Genomic DNA, 24345 nt, shown 5'->3' on the forward strand with positions numbered 1-24345 from the left:
TCAAGTGCTGAGATTAAAGGCCTGTGTCATCACTGCCTGGAGAATTGTTATTTTTTTAATCACTCTCCATCTTTAAAAAAAAAATATGTATATGTACATGAATGCAGGTGCCCACAGAGGCCAGAGATGCTGTGTCTCCCTGGAGCTGGAGATATAGGTGGTTATGAATCACCTGATGTGGGTGCTGGGATCTGAACTTGGATCCTCTGGCAGAGCAGTATATACTCTTAGCCACTGAGCCATCTCTATAGCCCCACTTAATTTTTGAGGCAGGGTCTATTATGGAACCTGGAGCTCATTAATTCGGCTGGACTGTCTGGCCAACAAGCCCCTGGTATCTACTTGTCTCTGACCCTGCAGCACTGGGGTTACAGGCACTCACCACCATTCCCATTTCCGTGTGTTCTGAGAACTTTTTTCCCACGGAGCCACTGGCCCAGCCCTGCTTGTTACTTGTCAGAGACAGAAATACTATGTTGCCCAGGTAAGCTCTCCAAACCCCTAGAGTCAAGTGGTCCTCCTGTCTCCTGAGTAACTGGGACTACTTATTTCGCCTTCCTGTTTTGTTTTGTTTTGTCTTGTCTTCAGTGCTAGGAAGGGAGCCCAGAGCTTTCCACACACTAGGCAAATGTTCTACCACTAAACTACATCCCCACTCCACTTTTAAAACTAAATACAGGGTATAACAAGTTGGTACAACTTCACAGCTGATAGTTCTCCTGGGAAACACTCGGAGAGGCATAAGTGTTTTGGAAAGAATGAAAGAGGTGAATGTTCATTTCCTTGTGCTCAAGTCAGTGTTGCAAATAAGCAAACATTCAGGTAACATACAGGATTAAAGGTGCTCAGCACACATGCAGAACAGAAATGGCCCCTACAAAATGGTGCTAAAGCGTTACAGACTACCTGACCATATTCAACCCATGTCCTTCTCAGTCATGTAACCATTTAAACGGTCCCTCTGCTCTCTTCTCTGTCTTCCCACACGCTGCTTTCCTCTGCTAGGAAACTATTCCCTCATCTCCCTTCTAAACACAACCATGTTCCAGTTCCCCAACAAGCCACATCTGGGGCCCTGAGCCTCCTATGCTCTGAAAATCTACCGCAGTTGGAGCCAGAGTCTGGTTCTCCAATAGCTCTGGGCCTCATTTCCTCCTGGGGCAGCCAGAACATTTGGGAACAGCCTAATGATATCTCCCTGTACAAACCTTTCTGTCAGAACCTAGGCCTTTCCCCCTGGGACTCAGGAGAAAAGTCTAAACTTTCACATGACACAAATATTCAAGGACTCAAAACCCCTAATTCATCCGATCATCTCTCATGCAGCCAGACTTCCAGCTGATTGACTTGCCTGTTTATTCCCCAGTGAATTACATGTCTGTGAATGTAGCATCAGCCCACACTTAGCATATGACAGCCACCTTCCTACGGCAAACTTAACTTGGACTTAGAGATACTGGGTCATTTTCTACTCATCTCCATCCTCCAAACTTAAATAGTTGATGTTTACTTACATGAGGATTTGCATTTATCTCCAGAGATTTTCATTTTATTACCCTGTTTTGGGGTTTTTTGTTGTTGTTTGTTGACACAGGATCTCAATTGGTCCAGGCTGGCCTTGTACCAGTTTATGCAGCCAAGATGACCTTGAATTTCTGATCCTCCTGCCTCTACCTCCCATGTGGTAGGATTCCAGGCTCGTATTGTCATGCCCAGTTTAACTACTTTTATTTGTTCTTCTAGCATATCCAGATTTTGCAGATTCTCAATTCTGACATCTGACCTTTACCATCACTCACAGTCTTGCCAAACACCACCTACTTTGTCCACAATTAGGCATTTTCTTGGGGGGGGCGGGCAGAAGTTGAAACAGGATTTCTCAGTGTAGTCCTGGCTATATTGGAACTTACTCTGTAGACCAGGCTGCCTCAAACTCTGAAATACACCTGCCTCTGCTTCCGAAGTGTTGGGGTCAAAGGCGTGCGCCGCCACCCCCAACAATGATTAGGCAATTTTATGAGAGTCCATCTTGCCTCTCCAGCCACTCCGGAGAGAATAGAACAGGCTCTAGAGTCAGTCAGAGAATACAGTCCTGGCCTCCCTTGAAAGTTACTAAACTTCTGACCTCAGCTTCTTCATTTAGGAAGTGAGCACGTGAATCAGAACGACTTTGATTCTTATAAAGCTTAAGTGAAACAGGGCCTGGAAGAGACAGCCCAGCCAGTGACATGCTTACAGTTTAAGTGTGAGGACTTGAGTTGGGATCCCCAGTTCAGAGGCCCCTGATTCATTTCCCAGAACCCAGATGGCAGCTTACAACCATCTGTAACTCTAGTTCCAGGGGATCCAACACCCTCTTCTAGCCTGTGTGGACACCACACAGTCCACATCTATACATTCAGGCAAAACACCCATACACATAAAATGAAAATAAATAAATCTTTTAAAAAGCTGGGTACAGCAGCATGTACCTGTAACCTCAGTGTTGGGGGAGGAGGCATGGAATCTGGAAGAGCCCCAGAGCTCACTGGCTAACCAGCTTAGGGGTAGGGCAGTGAGATGGCAAAGGAGCTAAAAGTGCTTCTTTGTAAGCCTGGTAACCTGAGTTCAACCCCCAAATCCCACAGTATCTTCTGACCTACACACCCCACAGCATGGAGGAAAGCGAATGAAGAAGACTCCTAACATTGACCTCTGGCCTCCACACACGTGCACTCACATATGAACACATGAACATGTACCACGTATAACACATGTATGCACCACACTCATACAGATTAAGAGAAGCAATCTGTATGTAAGGACAGTAGTAAAATGTTTGGCACTTAGGAAGTACCTGGTAATGGTAAGAGCATATTTACGTTTCTTCTTTTGTTTTGCTTTGTTTCAGTACTGGCACTGGAATCCAGGACCCTATTCATGCTAGGCAAGCACTACTTACTAACTTATGTTTCCAAGCCCTAGATTTGTTGTTCTTCTTTTATGTTTTTCCAGACTATTATTTTTTTTAAAGTTAGTCTTGCTATGTAGTTCAGACTAGCCTTCAACTTGTGAATCTCTTGCCACTGCCTCCTAAAATCTGGAATTACAGGCATATGCCACCACATCTGGCAACCCTTTCTTTAAGAGTCCCATGTAGCCAGACATGGTGACTTTAATTCCAGCACTCAAGAAGCAGAGGCAGTCGGGCGGTGGTGGCGCACGCCTTTAATCCCAAACTCGGGAGGCAGAGGCAGGTGGACCTCTGTGAGTTTGAGGCCAGCCTGGGCTACACAGTGAATTCCAGGACAGGCTCCAAAGCTACACAGAAAAACCCTGTCTTGAAAAACCAAAAAAAAAAAAAAAAAAAAAAAAAAAAAAAAAAAAAAAAAAAAGCAGAGGCAGGCAGATCTCTTTGAGTTCAAGGCTAGACTAGTCTATATAATAAGTTCCAGGACAGCCAGGGATACATAGACCCTGTCTCAAATATCAAAGAGAGCTCTATATGGCTCAGAATGACCTCAAACTCATGAATCTTTTTGTTTTGTTTTTTGAGACAAGGTTTCTCTGTGTTGCCCTGGCTGTCCTGGAACTCACTCTATAAACCAGGCTGGCCTCGAACTCACAGAGATCTGCCAGCCTCTGTCTCCTGAGTGCTGGGATTAAAGGTGTGTGCCAGCCACCACCACCCAACTGAACTCATGATTCTTGTCATCACCTCCCAAGTAGCTGGGATAACAGACACGCACCTGCATGCTTGGCCTGCTGTGTTTTAATATGCATTCATTTAACCCAAAGGTCTAGACTTTTCACAACATTCTATCTCTGTACCTCAGGGCCTTTCAGAAAGGGGCGGGGGGATCAGGAAGATACTCTGCCTCAGCCTCAAAAAACACAACATGAAGGTGAAGGCACCTCCTGAAGGTAAAGGAACAGGGGGTTTCTGGCAGTGCAACCTCCTCACCCTCCTCAGCACAACTTGCAAGGAAGCAACTTCATTCCCACTCATCACCTCGAGCAATTGACTACACCGCCCTCTACTCTAGGCCACTTAAACTTGAGATGCTGGGGTCAGTGATGAATGTCATCACTGACTGAACCACAGCACACATAACCCTCTGCTCCTTGTAAATTCTTCATCTCTCCGCAGAGCCCACCAAAAAGATGCACTCGACAACTCAGAGTAATTCTACAGCTCCAAGTTTTCTCAACGCTGCTGAGAAAGCTGACATGACAAGTGTGGCGACGACCTTTCCCACGCTTCTTTCTGCATTAGCTCTGAGGACTGCCGCTGAAGCAGACATGAACACAGAGCACCGACCTGAAGCACAACCGCCGTGGAAGAGGCAGGAGAAGCATCAAAGAACATTTCCGGTAAGAACGGTCTATCTGTAGATAGCACAGACCTGAACACTCACAGTCGGCTGCTCTGTAAACTAGTTTAATCCAAATTCACCTGCTGTTACTGAGCACTAGGTATGCATCTAAGTTCCACGGAGATGAGGTATGTTCTCAGCCCCTAAACTGCAGACATGAAATTCAAGTTCTGCCACTACTTGGTTCTTCCACTGTGTCACAACAGCCCCTGTGGAATTTAGTCCATTCAAGGAAGGCAGCAGAGGAGATAAACACCCCCTACTTCACCCCTCCCTGAATACTAGGCAATCAGCTAACTATGCATGCTCCTGGCAATGGCCAGGCAGTGGGTAAGTGACCAGTGTGTGCCCGATTTACACAGAGGAAAAGAACTTACAACGAAGCTGTTAGTCCTGTACACTTCAACCACTATACAATCAAACACAGTGAAAGGAAAAAGAATTTGCTAAACTTGCTGTATACTTTTTTCCCACTTAATGGCACCCTGTGATTAATTCCAAATGGATCTATGCATTTCAGGACACGAGTCATCTGAGAAGTGAAACAGGAAAAGACACTGGACAGCAGTGAGTATGACAGAATGCTTTGTAACTCCCACTGAGCCCAATTATCAGGGAAGCATGTTTTCCTCTCTGTGTGTGGGGAGTCCCACATGCTCACTTTCAGGAATAAAGAGGAGTGGGCGTTTCCATGTCTACACTGGTACCTCTCCTAAAGACAAAGGAATAAACATGCAAGAAGATCTTCCCATCACCAAAGACAAAAATGAAAGCTTTCCACTAAGGCAGGAAGAAAGAGACAGACGGGTGGGGATGTAGCTCAGTGGTAGAGTGTGAGCTCCACTTGTACAAGGCCCTGAACTTGATCCCAGAATGGAGAAGAGGACGGAGGGCAGACTCAAGCAAGGCTCTAAGACAACAACTACAGTCACACTAACTTATAATGCCATGGTTCACAGCGCTATCTAAGTACAACTTTCCTTTCATACAAAACATCAAAGGACCAGATTGTTTCTGGAGATTGGAGAAGATGAAGGGCCCTTTCAGGTGCAAATGGAAACAGACCCATCAATTAAAACATGCCTCGATAGTAAAACAACAAAACACCATTTGTCTATCAGATTGGCAAAATTTGAAAAGAATTCAAATATACCAGTGGTAGAATGTTGAAAATGGGCATTCTCCTATTTTGATGAGAATATAAATTTCTTCAATAACCCAGAAGCAATTTACAAAGAACTGTCAAAATTGTTTTCTTAAACAAGGCATGGTAGCTCCCACCTGTAATCCCAGACCATGAGAGGCTGAGGCAGGAGAGCATCATATTTGAGACCAGCTTAGGCCACACAATTAAGACACTGTCTCAAACAAACACACTGTTTTCTTACCCACAAGGACAAATCTCAAATGCATTAAACAGAACAATGCAACAAACTTCATATATGTGCCATTTAGACTCAAAACACCAACCCACCTCCCACCCTCTTTCCCTCTCACTAGATTACTGTGAAACAAAAACTACACACATACACTATATATATACATACATATATATGTATATATATATATATATAGCCTGTCATCTTTAAATAGTTCAAAGTGTGTATATGTATTTATATACAATGACCTTTATAGTTTACATATTATCATTTCTAAAAACTTAACTATTCTTTAGTATAATTAAAAATCCATTAGTGTTACTATTTTCCCCAATTGTCTCCCTCTTTTTTTATACTTAGTTTTATCTAATCAGGATCCAAATGAAAACCATATACAGCATTTACTAATACATCCAAGTCTGTTAGTTTCCCCTCCTCTTCTTTTCTCTTGCAATTTATTTGTGGGAAAAGTCAGGAGACACAGCTCAGTGGTAGAATACTTATACAAACTAAAACAAAACAACAACAAAATCCAAACAGGTTATCTGGCTTGGATGTAGCTCCACTAATACAATGTGTGCGTAGCATGCACAGAAGCCTTGGGTTTGATCCCCAGGACACAGAGTGTGATGACGCATGCCTGTAACCTCCATATACGGAAGTGAAGGCGAGCAGATCAAAACCTCAAAATCTCCTTTTGCTCCATAGTGGCAGCAAAAGAATACAGGAGATCATCTCCACAACAAAATAAGCAAAAAAAAAATCAACAACAAAACAAAATAAAAAGAGCACAGGTCATTTCTCCTGGAGTCCATCGGCTAGATTTCTCCACTAAGTCTCATATGTCTTTTGACTCATCCAGTATGTCTACCGTGCATCCTGTCAGTTTCAGAACACCCTATGGACTTGGTCATATTCGGGTTTGATTTGCTGGGACGAACACTCCACATAATATGACACAATAGGAAGTATACATCACTAGGAGGCACATAGTAATAGTCATCTCTCTCTTCCATCACAGGAAAGCCGAGGTGCTCTCGACCATCTGGTTTGTCCATCACAACACTCCTCATCAGTCTTTTTCAGGCTACTATTGACAGCAACCACCCCAAACCATACTTCATTAATTAGGGGATGAAAATGGTGCTGTGTTTATTGTCTGGAAAAGAAGTTTCTCTTTCAAGTAACTGATGAGGAACTCCTCGAGTGTCCATGGTGACAGGCTTGCCAGATTTCAGAAGGTATGGTGGTGTGCCTGTCTTTGTCTCTCTGTTTATCTCTGTCTCTCTCTCTTCCTGCCTCTCTCCTGAGACAGAACCTAGCTATATAGCTCAATCTGGCTTAGAACCTGTGACTCTCCAAACCCCGCCTCTCAAGTGCTGGTATTATAATGACACCAGGCCTGCCCCCAACAAAAGACACTTTTAAAACTCACGTCATTCTTCTATTGGAAACATGAACAAATATCCTGTTTGTCTGATATAAAGACTCACTGTTTGACCCAGGCTAGTCTTGACCAGGTGGATCAGTCAACTGTCCTGTCTCATCATCCCCAGTAGGATATGCTTACTTCTTACAACTTCCTTAACCAGCCACTTCTTACTAGCAGGCTATTCCAATACACGCATGCACAGTGTTAGCGTTATGCTCTGTTTCCTTAACCAACCACTTCTTATAAGCAGGTTATTCCAATACACACATGCACTGTGTTAGCGTTATGTTCTGCTTTGCTTTGTTTGCATTAAAGAAGTTAGATAATGAACATTAAAAAATAAATAAAACAAATAAAAATAAAAAACCACTCAGAGATGGCATAGGGGTAGAAGGATCCTGCAGAAACATGACAGCCACTCTATACTCCCAAATGGCACAAAGGGTTTTTTATTACCTGTTGAGCTGTAGCATCCTGTTGGACATAAGCTACCTGAGTTGGATCTGTAAACAGAGTCTGGAGGAAAACAAACAAACATATCAGTAGATCTGAGACTGCTCACCCACACAGGAAGAAAGCACTCTGCTAAGCACCAACAGAGGAGAGTTATCTTGACTCATAGCTGGTAATCCTTCATTAATACAGAGATAAAGACAGTGTTCTTGCACTTGCCCGGAGTCTTTCATTCAAAAGCCTCCAGAGATTGAATAAGTAGCCTTCCCAAAGGCTAACATCCTTCAATATTCTACTCTTGAGCAAAACCTTTCTTGAGGTTGAATGTCACAGCTAATTAAAATGCCATGACAAGAAAACATAAAAGACACACCATGAACAGAGCCCACCATTTACATTGAACCCTGCTCGCAGAGGAGATTTGAGTCAGTAGAAATGGACTGAGAGGTAGGAACACAGAGAAGTATCAGGAACACAGGTTTGTAAGCCTTTACAATATGAACATATGTTTTTCATTTGAAAAGTAGAAAAACCATGAATTGAATATACAGCCCACAGGCTCTTTCTTTCTTTCTTTCTTTTTTTTTTTTTTCTTTTTGGTTTTTCCAAACAGGAATTCTCTGTGGAGCCATGACTATCCTGGAACTAGGTCTGTAGAATAGGCTGGCCTCTAACACACAGAGATCCTCCTGCCTCTGCCTCCCAAGTGCTGAGATTACAGACCACCACCTGTAATTACAGGCCACAGGTTCCTGTTTTTTGTTTTTAAATAAAGCCAGCAGGTATAATAATAATAATAATAATAAAGAAATTTAGTCATTATAAACACATAATAACTAAAAGAGGAAAATGTCCATACTGTTACAGCTAAGATATGGTTAGTAACTGCAATCCAGAAAAAGTTTCTTTTCTATATCGTTTGAAAGAATTTAATTTGCCCAAGACTTTGGTAAACCTATGGGACTAAAATAAAAACTGAGCTACACAAAGAAACCCTGTTTGGGGTGGGGGGGGACACAAAGAAAACTGGTTAAATCTGAATTCCAGAAGAACATGAAGGAAAGTTGTAGGAAGTTGAAATTCCTTCAGTTTGACATTTGAAAAATTATCAAAATTCAGACATTTTGTAACATTATAATGAATTAGCAGTTAAGTACAGGCCATCCTTTACCTATACTCGCTGGTTACACTTTATTTTGTTGTTGTTTGTTGTTATTTTCTGAGACAGGGTTTCTCTGTGTTGCTCTAGCTAGCCTGAAACTCACAGAGATCCACCTGCCTCCGCCTCTGCCTTCTGCTGGGATTAAAGGCATACACCACCACTGCCGGGCTTGGTCGTACTTAAATACAGTTGGAGAAATAACACTAAGCCAAGACACTCCAAAAGGACCACATGAGCATTTGGCAAGTTCATTTCTATATGGACTAGAAATGTGTTAAAAGGAAGGGAATCTCATTTTTTCTTAGAAGTGATATGAGCCTCTTGATGAAATATTATACAAGGACAATTTTATGACAAGGGTCATACTATAAAAATTTCATTTAAAAAAAACAAATGAAGCCAGGCAGGGTGGCAGGTGCTTTTCGTCCCAGCATTCAGGAGGCAGAGGCAAGCGGATCTCTGTGAGTTCACTAGGCCAGCTTGAACTATGTAATAGTGAGTTTCAGGACAGCCAAGGCTATGTAGAAAAACCCAGCCTCAAAGATAGATAGATAGATAGATAGATAGATAGATAGATAGATAGATAGATAGATGCTCTTTAGGGGATGACATTACAGGCCACTGGTAGAGCATTTCTTAGCATGCATAAAGGTCTAGGTTAAAATACAATACAAAATGAAGAAATAATAGTAGTACAATGTGTTGCATACTTACTATATCCTCAGCCTTCATTAGTATGTGTGAGTATGGTAGTAAGGCCTGTGAATATGTACTGTAAGTAACACATATATATGTATGGAACACGTTATAAATACTTTGTACATTGTAAAGTGCCAACAATATTTGTGGAATATCTATGTCACTCTTTTAGAAACTCTAAGTCAGTGGCAAAAAACAAAAGCCATATTGTAAAGCTTTTGTGAAAATGTGCCTTGGCTTTTGTTAGAGTTCTACAAACCAGTAAGTTACTAACAAATAACAGTAGAAGCTGGTAGGACCCTTTACTTATACACTGAACTGAAATAATCTGGAGGCTTTCACAGAGTCAACTGTGATTTACCTAAACACTGTGTTATGTGCAGAACACAATGCTTAGTCTGCATACTCAGGAAAGGTAACAAATTGATAACCACCTCACCGGTCACTGGAGAGAAAGCCTGACATGAGACTGGGGTTCTAACTCATTTTTGCACTCAACTGAAATAAACGAATCATCTCTTTCATTGCCAAGTTAGTTATATGCTCCTTGACAGCACAAATCTTATCTGAATGTTTACTGAATCAAAACATCTAGGATAACAACTGACCCATGGCAAACATAAGTAATTAGTGTATTAATTAATAAACAAGTCAAAACCAATCCTTCACATGCCTGTGCAGCTTCCACCGGGTGGATGTAGACCAGTGTGTGCTCTGGACCGTCCACTGATGTGTAGGAGGCACCATCTGCTGTGTACACCACCTGCTGGGGTGGACGACCTTGGTCATCGGTGTATACAATCTGAGCCACAGTGCCGGCATCCGGAACAAAGTGCACCTGGGGGGAAAGCAGGCAAGTATGTAGCATCTATCCTTATAAAGCAAAAGCAAGCTCACACAGGCATATGGCCACCAAGAGGAACTGAACTGAAATATCCCTAATGCGAGAAAAAGGAAGACTGATGTGCCTTCACCCACGCTCAGCTAGAGACCAGAAGGCAGGATGCACGGACCTTGTCAGTAATTTACTGCTTAACATTAGAGAGCTGACTTGAATTCTTTTGCCTTAAAATCCCAATGCAAATAGATAACTTCTGGTGACTCATGAGGAGGCAATTAATTGATCCTGGAAAAGTAACTGCAGATTCCTGCATGACACCACTGACAAAATACAAAACACACATTGCTCTGTGATGTAGCCCTAAAAGCAATTGCTTTCAACACATCATAAAAATTCTATTGTATAATGGGTAATGCTTTTCAGCAGACATATAAGGTCACTTTTACTCCTCCAAGTTATTTCATATGTGAAGGACATACTGCATGGAGGCACATCAGGAAATGTCACTGAATCAAGGGGTGTGATGCAACTCTTCCCCGGCTGGCTAAGTAAGAAGCTGAAAACCCTAATGAAGTACTGTTAAATGGTCCTGGTCAAGTAGGTCGGCTGTCCCCAGGGAGATAATCTTCTGTGTCCTAACACCTAAAGAACTAAAAGCAAAACTGAGTTGTATAAAAACCTCCCTGAGTGGTCAGCAATAAGAGATTGGCTCTGAGGCTCCAGCACGGCATTTGCCTGGTGTTTGATATGGAAAGTCTGCAGGCAGACAACCGAGCACTCATCTGGGGGAGAAATAACTGAAGTGTTGATGTTGCTGGGTGAGCATCCTTGCTCCTCTTTACTGACTTGCCTATGGTCCTAATGTTTTCTATGGCAGTGGGAAATAGTAGATTTCACAGATGACACATAAACTAACTTAATGCCCAGAAAGAATGCCAGAGGCCAAGTATAATTGAGCACCATAGGAATCCAACAGATTTCCTGCTAGGTGATTAGTCTGTCTTCTGTATACATTCAATTTACGCCTGAAGATAAAGCACACACATGGGGGAAATTAGGTTCACAGCGTATCTGCACAGGTTTCATTGTTGTAAGGAAGTCCTGTGACTTCAGATCGATAATCTTGTAATTTTCAGTTTCCTTATTCATACCAAAGCTTTAAAACGGGGGAACAGATATTGTCCTCAAAAAAAAGGAGAAGGCTAAGCTTTTCTATTTGGCTTTCCTCACGGAGCGTCTATAAATAAGAATTTGCAGAACTTAGGAACAGAAATGACTAGAAAGAAGGGGTACAGTGCGGTATCCTGACCTCAACTCCCCTACAGGCAAGGACCCTGGTCATCACAGAACCTCACAAAGACATTTTGTTTGGTTTTGCTCTTTTTTTTTTTTAAAGACAGGGTCTCACTATGTAACCCTGACTGGCTCGGAATTCACTAAGTAGACCAGACTGCCCTTAAACTCACAGAGCTCAACTTTTCTGTCTACCCAGTGGGCATGTGCCACCACGCCTCACCTTTTTCTTCCTTTTGGATAAATAAAATATATAAAATCATGAAAGTAGTCATCAAAACAGTTTCCATGAGAAAAGCAGTGTTCTGAGTTATTCTGCTGAAAATACCTCTGGAACCACTTTTCTCTGAATTTTAGGCTGCAACCTTTAAATCTTATTATATAATCATTATTACTTATTACAGCATTGATTATATAGCCTAAATTAAGTAGTATTTGCACATTTAAATATTTCAAGGTTAACTTTCTGATTTTGATAATGGTACTAGGATTACATAATTTAGTGAAAAATTGGATCAAAACCTTATGTTTATACTATTGTTCAAAAAAGAGTTTATGGGCCAAGCATGCCTCCCATCATCACTTGGGAGGCAGAAGCAGGCAGATCTCTTTGAGTTCAAGGCCAGTCTGGACCATATAGAGAGTTCCAGGACAGACAAGACCCCATCTTAAAAGGGACGATAGGCCACTCACTTTATGAGCACACCTTAGGCTTCATCATTCATGAAGAACTGAACCCTACACTGGTTAGTGTAAAAGAAGTCAGCAATGGTTTGAGGTTTTCAGGATCAATAGCACAGATAAAGGAGGGTAGTCAGACAGTGTCTACCAGTAAGGGCACAGGTGATGCCTACGGTGACCGGAGTTCTTCTACCTCACAGGAGACCTGTCAGCGAGGCAAAGTGCTGATGCAGTCCAGCGTCTCACCGCATTCTCACTTGGGCCCCCTCCCAAGCACTCTCACTACAGAGACAGAGACGCTGGTATTTCTTTAGCTGTCAGCATCCCCCCCCCCCCCCCACTAAAACACTGCTGCCAGCAGTGAGCTGGAAGACGCCGTCCTTCACCTGTGCAGTGTTCTGGTCATGGTCCGCAGACGTCGGCCACACATGGGAGCTCTCATCTTTGGAATCCATCGTCCCCGTTGGACAGCTCCCGTCAGAACCACCTACAGCAGCAGCTCAGGACAGAGGGCACTCTTGTACGTCCTGAACACATGTGTTCATGGAGGGTAGGGAGGTCTCTGCAGTGTGCCTGAGGAAACACAGGAAAGGTCTGAGTCGGTGGCTGCATTTTAATAAATTACTTTCAACTGACAGAGGGTGAAAAGTTTCATTACAAGGCAACACACTTAGGCAAAGGGGTAAAAATATGGTATTTGTGGCAATAATATAATGTATTACATACCTACTATATTTTGGACAATCATTAGATGTATGTGTGTGATTATACACATGCACTGTAAATAGAATGTAACCCTCATGAAAAATATTGAAGGCAATCTTAGTTCTTTTGAGAAAAAAAAATTTTTTTCCATATATTAGCTGCAGGTTATATTGGGCTTATGCTCCAATCTGATTGCTGTATAGCCCAAGATTTTTCATGGTAGACATGACCTCGTATACCACTCCCACTTCTACTCAGAATGAAGAGCAGAATGATGAAAACGTTAAAACAGGGGAGAAGCAGCTGATGAAAGAAACTGGACTGTCCAGGTCATAGTTTGGTCAATGCAAATACAAACCTCCTCTTCCATCCTGACAGTACAAGAGTGAATAGTGGGCAAGTCGAAGCCTTTCCAAACATCAACATGCAAAAAGCCTACACTGAAACCTCTTCTACTTTCTAAGATAAGACTCCTTAAAAAGTTATTTTCTAAAAGTTTTGCTCTGAAGCTGCCTGTGCCGACTACAGAGCAGCCACCTCAGCACCTGTGGCCAGCCTGTTCCTGGCCTCCTCACCCCGCCCTACCCTGTTCCCACCATGTCCAACAGTACCTGACATACTGCCAAACAGTGGAATTTAAAGGGGCACGGGGAACTTTCTAGATAAACGGGAATACCTTGTTTCTTAAATATGGACTGAAAAGGTTGTTATGCAGGAAATAAATGTGTCAAAATTCTTCATTGGGATTCTTCAAATAACATGATTTACCAAGTTTACTTTCCTTGTATGCAGCATATGCATATTATATATTAGTATATAGTTACTAATATATTAGTTACTTTTCTTCTGCTGTGATTAAACACCATGACCAAGGCAACTTAAAGGGAAGAGTTATTTGGGCTTTCAGTTCCAGATTCAAAACCCTAATTGTACAGTAGAGGCAGCAGGCAGGCATTTTAGCTGACAGAATGCCAAGAGCTCGCCTCTTGAATATAAGCACAAAACAGAGAGACCAACTGGAAATGGCCAAACTGGAAATGGTCTTTAAACTCTCAAAGGCTGCCTTCAGCGACATGCTTTCTCCAACACGGTTACCCGGCCTAAACCTCCCCAAATAGCACCCTAACCTCCCTGAAGAGTTGTACCAACTGGGGATCAAGCGTTTAAATACAGTGTGGGACATTCTCATTCAAACCACCACAATGTACTTGCATGCGTGGGGGGAGGGGTACTTGCACGCACGTGCGGGTGGAGGGCCAACGCCGACACTGTCTTCCTTAATCACTCCCCACTTTATTTACTGCAAGGTCTCTCACTGAACACAGCTCACAGGCCAGCTTGCCCTGGGAATTCCGTCTCTCCCTTCCACATGCTGAGACTGCAGGCTGCCACCAGCTGTGCCTGGCTTCTGTGTGGTTTGGGGACCCATACTGCAGTCTTCATGTTTACAAGAGATTTTCCCACTGCACCATCTCTCCAGTCACAGTTTTTTCTCTTTTCACCTCAACCATTTCAGAGTCAATTACAAACACTGCTTCTCTGCCTTTTTTCCCCTTGATGGGGTCTTGCTAAATTACCTAGGCTAGTCTCAAACTCCTGGGCTCACATGCTCTTCTACGGTCTTCTTTTATTGGTCACGAATGACGAAAGTTACAGGTGTGTCCAGCTTACCTCCAAATTCTTAAGGAACTCATTCTAAAAACTGAGACCATTCTCTTGGAGGCACAGGACCACAGTCAACATCACAGAGGTGACACTTGAACTGCCGTTTCACTTTACTCCCAGACCTTCCTAACGTTTTGTCAGCCGTCTAATTCATCGTCCTCAACAGCCACAGGAACATTTTCCTCTCTGGCTCTGATCCAATCTGGCAGCAAACACTGTTCACTGTGTGTGCTCACTGTCATGTCCCTGTCTCCTTCAGTCTAAGAGCTTCCTGTTCCTGGTTTTCTGTGACCTTGACACTTTTGAAAACACAGAATGGTCTTCAGCTTATCTGATGTTTCTCCACGGTTAGATTCAAGGTATTTTTATCCCAAAAGATATACAGTACCCTTCCGATATGAGAATCAGAAAAAGTTTCCAACCTGATCCTTCTAAATACTCAAGTGCACCTAGCCGTGGGAATACTTCATGGACGGGGCAGTTACACCCATGTCCTTGCAAAATGGACACAGCCCCAAGTGCCCGCTCTTTGTTTTCGTTTCTAGAAAGGCACTTTGTAGTTAGAGGGGAAAGTGGAACCCAGGACCCCACAAGGTGATAAGCAAGCACTTCACACTAGCTAAAGTCTAGCCTGTTCTATTTCTTTCATCTTAATTTTATTTATGTCTAGTTTAATAAGTATTAAATACAATCAGCTGAAAATTGAAAGAATACAAAGGACACAGTGAACAATCACCCTCCCAGAATCTCTTAGCCATGTTTCAGGAGCTTCACGGAATCTGTTTTTCCTTCCAAAGGCATTTCATTCACATACAAGCAAATACATACACAATCTATGTTTGTCTCCAACCACAAACAAACAAACTATTGATTCTTACAAGGCAGCAACTCTTCTACACTTGTTTGTTCTGTGCAACAGCCTATCTCGTGCACTGTTCCATCCATATATATTTTCTTCATTGTTTTGTGTGAATATATTGTAATTTATTAAACCACCCTTATGTCAATAAATATCTAGGTTCTTGGGACCTGGGAGATATCTCAGTACCTAAAGTACTTGCCTAGTAAACATGAGGACCTGAGTTCAAGCCCCAGAAACCATCTAAGAAGCTCAGTGTTGTACTTGGTAAGTTCTACGCCTGTGAAAGACTCCGGGGATGGGAGGCGTGGGGTGGTAGTCAGTTTCTCAGGATTGACGCCTCCACAAGTAAGTGTGCATCTATGTATCCATATCCATAGCCAATTCTCACACACAAGTGAGTACTGGGGTTAAAGACATGGACCACCACACCTGGCCATTTAGGTTTTCTTTGATCTTTTACTATGACATGTGACATGATGCCAACGAACTGAGGACATCTCTTGGGACTGTAGAGGTTAGTATCTCATATTCTTATTTCTAAGAAGATACTACAGCAGTTGAAGTGGCTGTGTGCACGGAGATCATTAGTTCTGAACTCCCACATTGGTGCTCACCTACCCTACACCTAGTACTCTGAGCGTACCTGAGGTACAGCACACAGGAGCACTAACAAGTGTCTGGGACAGCCTCAGCTGGGAGAAGCATGTGGAGGGTATGGGCTCTTGACCTGAGTCTTAACAGCAACTTAGCTAACCTTGGGCAAATCCCAAAAGGCCTTCTCTTTTTTCTCTGTGAAATGGTCGTCATATGTTTATGGAGAGACATAAACAGTAGGTGGAAAGTGCTTTAGCATACTGTTTGCTACATCAGAAGCAATTGCTTTTCGAAAGTTATCCAATCCTGTTACAGTCTCCTCCCTGCCTATCTTGAGCCTCTAAGTTCCTTAAAGTCCATGGGTATGTTTTGTTAACTGCAGACAAGAGGAAGGACTTGGTGATTGTTGTTGAGTAGTTTAAAGATGTCCTGCTGTGCAGGGGGGCGGGGATGATGGAGGAGAGGAGGCCTATCCTGGAGGTGCTGAGATCGCTTCCTAGAGATGAAATGTAATAGATGTCAGGAAGGAAGCAAAAACCAGAAGCAGCAGGACAATCATTCCAAACTGAAGTGTCATTGTTAAATGACTGGCTCAAGAAAGGGTACATGATGTAAGACATCTGCAGCTACATAAAGCAGGGGTTGGGAGTGGCTGGGAGGGACTAACTCCTTACGGTGGACAGAATAGGAAAGACACGGAACAGTCACTTTGTTTCTAGGAAAGTAACAGCAGTAACCTTCAGCAATAAGGATGAGAATCACATCCACAGAGGCAGTTCCCAGTAAGTTCAGTATGCCCATAGCAAATAAAGCCTGGTGTGGTATCAGGAAATACACATTTGGTCTTTGTCGCATTTATCTGGCAGGTAAATCTTAAAACCCTGGTCTCTCCAAAGGGTGCTAATGTTAGCAACCTGGGGAGGTTCAGGATAGGTGCTGATTGCCAAAAGGGCCAAGGCAAGACTAAAGTGGCTTCTGTTCTCTGCATGTTGTCATCTGCCTAGCCTCCTCAAATACCTTCTCAGTCATTTTCAGTTCCTATCCTGCCATTCACTCACTGTCCTGCCCCAAACTCTAAAAAAGTCAGAGATGAGACAGATAACAGACTGAAGATTAAACTTAGCACCAAAGGCCAATGATTTAGTCAAGCATAAGTCTCCAAATGACAGTTTAGCTAGCTTCAGGACGGCGTCCTGGGAAGAAGCACATCTGGAGAGAGCAGCAAGCCTTCCTCCTGCCTTGCCCTGTGCAGTATGTCATCATCTGGAGTTCACTGGCATCATTTGTAATATCCTTAACAACAACCCAGTAAACATCAAGTGTTTCCCTGAGTTCTATGAGCCACCCTTGCTGTGGGATGTCCTGTATGTTGTGAATATATGTTGCTATGATTGACTGATAAATAAAACACTGATTGGCCAGTAGCCAGGCAGGAAGGATAGGATAGGCGGGACAGACAGAAAAGAGAGGTTGGAAGGTGGAAGCTGAGGGAAGACGCCAACCTGCCATTCAGGGAGCAACATGTAAAGGCAACAGGTAAAGCCACGGAACACGTGGTAACATATAGACTAACAGAAATGGGCTGAGTTAAGTGTGAGAGCTAGTCAGTGGTAGCCCTGAGCTAATGGCCCAGCAGTTTAATTAATGTAAGTTTCTGAGTGATTATTTTATAAGTGGTTGCGGGGTCTGTAGTGCTGGGCAGGACTGTAGAAAACTCCAGCAACACGCCCTAGTGAAGAAATAGAAGTCCAGAAGGGGTGTGAAGAATGTCAACTTAGGACAGGCCATCAGAAGCACAGGTAAAACAACCTGGAACTCTGGCTGCATCTCAAATGGGCAGCAGCCTTGAGGAGTAAGCTATCAACCTGAGGGAGCTAAGCTATCTACAGGAAGACAGCATCCCAGCTAGACTGGATTAGGTTGGTTTGGGGTTGTTGTTGTTTGTTTGTTTGTTTGTTTGTTCCTTTTTTCCAAGACAGGGTTTCTTTGTGTAGCCCTAGCTGTCCTGGAACTTGCTCTGTAGACCAGACTGGCCTTGAACTCAGAGACCCACCTGCCTCTGCCTCCTAAGTGCTGGGATTAAAAGTGTGCACCACTGCCTGACTGGATGGTTTTTGTTTGTTTGTTTGTTTGTATGAAATATAATGGTATCTCTTAGCATCAGCATCTTAAATTCAATAAAACATGGAAATGCTTGTGATCACCAGCATAAGGGCAAATGTTCAAGAAGTGGTGGCAAAGCTTTGTCCCCTGGTGAGCACTGAGTACCTTCTTCAGTCTGCAGTGAGCACTGAGGAAAACAGGGTGACCACAGCCCTGCCCCACAGGACTCAGCATCTAGCGGGAGAGCGGACAACCAGCTTCTCAGCTCACTCTCCATGACATCTACATGCTAAGACTGATAGTGGTGGAGAATATGGAGGAAGTCAGTTTCTCGAATGTCCAACCTCCTCGAACACTTTCTTGTCAGTCACTTTTCAGTTCCCATCCTGTCATTTATCCACTGTCCCATCCTTCAACATCTATTATCTCATCCCCACCATTGCTGGGCCATTCTCAGCTAATGCTGCTACTCTGGAGCCTTCTGGGAGTCCAGAAGCTCCTACCTCCACTGCCTCCAACTACTAGAGAAAGGATATAAGGAATCCAACTCCATGGTGTAAAATAAGAGAACTGGCTTCAGGGCTTAAGAAATTGCAGGGGTTGGGAATGTCACTCAGTTAGTAGAGTGCTTGTCTAGCACACTCAAAGCCCTACATTCAGTTCCAAGCACTGCATAAAAGCAGTCATGGTGGCACACGCCTGTACTCACAGCACTGAGGACGTAGAGGCAGGAGGATCAGAGGTTTAAGGTCATCCCCCACTACACAGTAAGCATGCGGCCAACCTAGGCTACATGAGACCCTTTCTCAAAAGAAAAAAGAAAAATTAATTCCACGTCTATGGTTCTCAATTATGTTCTGACAACAGAACATCATGAAATAGTACTGTTTCCCTATATATCATTTGAAAAGCAGGATGAATCAAAAAGGATACCACAAAAGCACTTGCCACGCAAGCCTGACACCCTGAGTTCAATCAGGAAACCCACTTAAAGGTAGAAGAAGAGCACCAACTCAACCAGATTGTCTTCTGAAATGTGCCATGGTACACACACACACACACACACACACACACACACACACACACACTCATACAACAACAATAAGAAATGAATCATTTTAAAAAGTAAAGATGGTGGTGCTCGGCGGTTAAGAGCACTTATTGTACTTGCAGAGGACCTGGGCTCCATTCTCAGCACCCACATGGTGGCTCCCAACCATCTTAACTCCAGTCCCAGAGGATCCGATGCCCTCTTTTGGAGTCCTCAGGCATCAAGCACCTAAGTCATGTACAGATGCATGTGCAAGTAAAACACTCGTACACATAAAACAAGATAAATACATATTAAAAATAAAAGATAACGGTGCTAGGGAGAGGGCTCGATCGATAAAGCCCCTGCCACTGTACATTTACAAGTGGTTAAGTGTCAAATATTTTTAGATGTTTTTTCCATAATAAAAAACTGAAATAAATGTTCATAGATAACCAGTAATAATTACTGTCCCACTCCTTCATGGTGGAGATGGGATGTGACAGGTCTCTTTTTTCACAACAACTATGAATGAATCCATGGCCACTGAGAGGTAAGACTTGGTTGGCACAATCAAAAACACAGCCCTGCCTCCCAACCCTTCCTCTACCTGGCCAAATTGGCATTGTTCGCTCACTACCATTGCAGTCTCCTGGGCCCAGGTCTTGAACTGTGGCCTTCTGAGATTCTCAGGACCCCACTCTGCTGCTCAGGCAGCAGGCTGGCTGTACAATCAATGACGCCAGCACCCAGCAGTGAACAGCAGGGAGCAGTGGCAGCCACCATGACAGCATGGAATCCACAGGTTGAATCTGGGCTGCACTCTTTACTCCTGGAGCTGCAGTGCACCAGAGCTGGAGTTACGGGAGACAATGGGAGCTGGTCTCAGAAAACACTAGTTACCTACGGTGCCTGCCTCTAGGACCTTTGAGGAGGAAGGAGGAGGAAGGGAGGGGAGGAGACAGAGTGGGCTGTAAGGGATGCTCCTGTCTGGCTCCCTGAGGAAATGTGAGCACAGGCCATGCTGGGACCCTAGCTTAACAGCGCACTCCCATACCCCCACCCTCACCTGGCTTCTTATTTCATAAATTCTCAGGCTGTGGATCTCTGACTACTGACCTGATTCACATGGGGTTTTGTTGTTGTTTTGTTTATGTAAGACTTAGGAAAGTCCTTGTCAAGGGTTGACTGTGAAGTGCCCCTCCCTGCAGCCTCCTGTGTTGGAATACTTGATCCCTAGCTGGCAGTGCTGTTTCAGGAGGCTGTAGACCTTCAGAATGGGGGACCTAGCAAGAGGGAGTGGGTCATGGGGACCACAAGGTAAGGTTGTACAGCTTGGCCTTGTTTTCTGCCCGTTGTTTCTTGATCAGATGAGATACAAGCAAGCAGCTGCCATACACTACCCCACCACGGAGCCATCTGCACAATGCCTTTCCTGCCACGCTGTCCCTCCATAATACCTTTTATCCACTCAAACCACTCACACCAAAATGAATCCTTCCTGCTTTCTGTTGCATCTTTGAAGTCAGGTATTCCATCAAAAGTAAGTAGTCACAGTAGACGCTCCTCCCAAACGCAAGCCTTTCCAAGGGCACCCAGCCCTGTGGGGGTGGCTAGAGGGAGCAGTTGGCTCAGAACTAATCACAAGGACAAGACATTGAAGATAAATAACTCAAATTCATGTCAGCTGGGATCCAAGGAGCTCACACTGATCAATTCAGTTCGGTAATTTAGTGCCCACACCAACCCAAAGAAGTTGTTTAAAACTCAGGTTCAGGAAACGTATAGCAGCAGACAGTAACAAGCCAGGCAGCTGGTGACAGCCTCGTGAGGAGGAAGCGCCACGTTCAAGTTGAGAACAAATACAGTGAACATAAAGAGCTTTTGTTCTGTTCACATTTGGAATGTGTGCTAAAGCTTTTACATTTAACTGATTCCTAGAACAAATCGCCTGACAATTCAGAAAAGACAACGCACTAAGCTTAATTCTAACTTGTGAAAGGAAACTGAAGCAGAAATGCAATGGACAAATAACAAAATGATGCACATTTCAGTACAAGTTCCCTATTCTGACCAGGAAATGCAAGGCTATTAGATCCTTCGAATATGTGCTGGCTAGTTTCATGTCAACTAGACATAAGCTAGCATCATTTTGGAAGAGGAAACCTCAATTGAGAAAATGCCTCAACCAGATTCTTTCTTTCTTTTTTTATTTTATGTGCATTGGTGTTTTGCCTGCATGTCTGTGTGAGGGTGTCAGATCTTGGAGTTACAGACAGTTGTTAGCTGTCATGTGGGTGCTGGGAACTGAACCCGGGACCTCTGGAAGAGTAGTCAGTGTTCCTAACCACTGAGCCATCTCTTCAGCCCCAGGGGTGCTTTTACTTGATTGATGATTGATGTGGGAGGACCCCTGGGCTGGTGGTCCTGTGTTGTATAAGAAAGCAGGCTGAGCAAGCCATGAGGGGCAAACCAATAAGCAGCACTCTTCCATGGCCTCTGCTTTAGTTCCTGCCTCTAGTTCCTGCCCCGACTTCCCTGGATGATAGACTACAAGCTGTAAGATGAAATAAACCCTTTTCTCCCCAATTTTCCTTTAGTCATGGTATTTTATCACAGCAATAGAACCCTAACAAAGACAATATAGTCTCTCAGTTTTGAAAAGAATTGCAACATATTGCTAAGACTGCTGTGGAACCATAGGAATGAGCACCAGTCACGTGTGTATGGAACAAATACCACTACCTTCCTGCCTAGTGAGGCTTCCCAGGAGCCTTGAGAGACCCTATGTCATCCGCTCATGACCTCAGTAGCTGAAAAGGTCTACTCTTGGTGTGATTTTGGAGAGCTTATCACCTCTGGTGACCCAGCACCCTCAGGGCTCTCCATCCACACAGCATGGTGTCTATCTACCATACCACTCTGACTCCAACTAATGAGCTACTGGAAACCCAGAAGTGGGGTGGGAGGAAATATAGCTAAAATAGTTTTCTAATTGCAGTAGGAAGTAAAATGTAGACAATTTAACTAGGCTATATATGCCTGAGAAGATGAAGGCTTTCATAAAGGGTTTTAGCAAATTTTTAAGAAAGGAAGAAAGAAGAGGATGGGGACTATTGCTTCGCGGTAGAACACTTGCCGAGAGGTCTGATCCCCGGCACTGCAGGGACAGGTGAGATTATGCCCTGACTAACCAAACTGCTTATTTGCTTCTTTGGTGTTTTTTTAAGCCTTTATAGGCTTGGGATAGTTCTATATAAACAGAGGTATAAAGGTAAGACAAGTAGTAAGCCCACAGCACTAAGGGCTGCTGCATGTGTCTACCAAGGAGGGCACATGTAACAACTGGACAAATGTCAACAGTGCAGCGAAGAGCCAACGCTCCAGCTGTAAAAACAACAAAACCTCCTCAGAATAAAACGTTATGCCATTGGTCGGGATGGGTACTCAGAAAAGCATTCAGACACTGGTGAGTAAGCGAAGGCAGATCAATGTTTGAGTGAACAGCCTTTTGATTTATGACAGTGAGCAGTTTCAACTCCAAAACTGTTGTAGAATGCCTCTTAAAGAAACGTTCCTCGGGGCTACCTGTTGCTCCTGCAGAGCTCCCACACCTACAAGACAGCTCACAACTGCCTGTAAGTCCAGTTTTGGACATGAGATACTCTCCGGCCTCCACGGGAACCTGAAAACATGTGGTGCACACAATGAGCTGCTGGAAACCCAGAAGTGGGGGGGGGGGGGGAGGAAGTATGGTTAAAATGTTTTTCTAATTGCAGTAAAATAGTAAAATATAGACAATTTTAGCGAGGCCATATATGCCTGAGAAGATGAAGGCTTTCACAAAGGATTTCAGCAAATTAAAAAGAAAGAAAGAAAAAGAAGGTTGGCACACACATATGCAAAATAAAAACTAAATACAGAGATTAAAATCTTTAAGGAGCCGGGCGATGGTGGCACACACCTTTAAATCCCAGCACTCTGGAGGCAGAGCCAGGTGGATCTCTGTGAGTTCAAGACCAGCCTGATCTACAGAGTGAGTTCCAGGACAGGCACCAAAATAACTTACACAGAGAAACCCTGTCTCAGGAAAGAAAAAAAAAAAAAAAAGATCTTTAAGGAAGGAAAGAAGAGGAGGGAAGAAAGAAGGAAAACAGGAAGGAAGGAAGGAAGGAAGGAAGGAAGGAAGGAAGGAAGGAAGGAAGGAAGGAAGGAAGGAAGGAAGGAAGGAAGGAAGGAAGGAAACCCTGTCAGTTCACTGGAGAGATGCTCAGTGGTTAAGAGCACTTGCTGCTCTTGCAGAGGACCTGGGTTTGGCTCCCAGCATCCACATGGCGGCTCACAATCATCTGTAATTGTAATTCCAGGAGATTTTACACTTTCTTTTGGCTTCTGCAGGCACTGCACATACATGGGTACATTTACATACACGCAGGCAAAACACGTATACACATAAAATAAAAATAATTCTTATAAGAAAAAATGTTCTAGTTGATTTTCTGACCACCATCAAGAAAGATAGTATATAACCACAGAGCTGAACTACTATTTAAGCATAAACAAACAACAAGACAGACTGGAAAGCAGAGAAGAGAGCAGGGCCAGACAAGGCTCAGGAGTGAGCCAGGGCAGCCACTCCTCACCCATGAGTCCTCCGAGCCCTCCTCGCCGGGCCATAGCTCCCTGCTTTCCCTGTGCACAAAAGGCTTCTAGGGCCATCGATTCAAGTTTTTCTTCTAAGAAAGGGTCTTTTTTCCAGTTAGAGTTAGAGCACTCCTTTCTTCATGAGTCAAAGGAGGAAGCAGCGAATCTTTCCTGTTAGCACAGGGAATGTGGACTTTCCCCTTCTAGTTCAAATAAGAACTTTTCAGGTACCAAAAACAAAGGTGACTCCTCCCATCCCATTTGACAGTTCGCTCAGGAGGCAGTAGGGCTCCATCAGGCCCTTCAAAGGAATCCCTAACATTCGCTCAAAGAAAAGAAAACCCAGGTGATGAGACTTGTTGGGGGTCCGGGTCTGTCAACCCCACATGAAAATCCTTGAGAGTTCAAAAGGGCTCCGTGTGAGTTCTAAGGAAGGACAAACCTTGA

General features: G+C 43.7%; 1 protein-coding gene across 3 annotated transcripts in view; it reads right to left on the bottom strand.

Moving 5' to 3' along the window:
• Prdm10 (PR/SET domain 10) overlaps window positions 1–24345 on the bottom strand; it is a 104687-nt gene that overhangs the window by 53544 nt on the left and 26798 nt on the right. For all 3 annotated transcript variants that reach the window (XM_028858972.2, XM_028858973.2, XM_028858974.2), the window contains exons 2-4: window positions 12682–12868; window positions 10154–10318; window positions 7623–7682 (exon numbers count right to left, since the gene is read on the bottom strand). In XM_028858972.2, the coding sequence (XP_028714805.1) occupies window positions 7623–7682; window positions 10154–10318; window positions 12682–12750 (294 nt within the window). In that variant the 5' untranslated portion in view covers window positions 12751–12868. The remainder of the gene's footprint in view (window positions 1–7622; window positions 7683–10153; window positions 10319–12681; window positions 12869–24345) is intronic.

Source organism: Peromyscus leucopus, chromosome 7, assembly GCF_004664715.2.
Source record: "Peromyscus leucopus breed LL Stock chromosome 7, UCI_PerLeu_2.1, whole genome shotgun sequence".
Lineage (NCBI taxonomy): Eukaryota > Metazoa > Chordata > Mammalia > Rodentia > Cricetidae > Peromyscus > Peromyscus leucopus.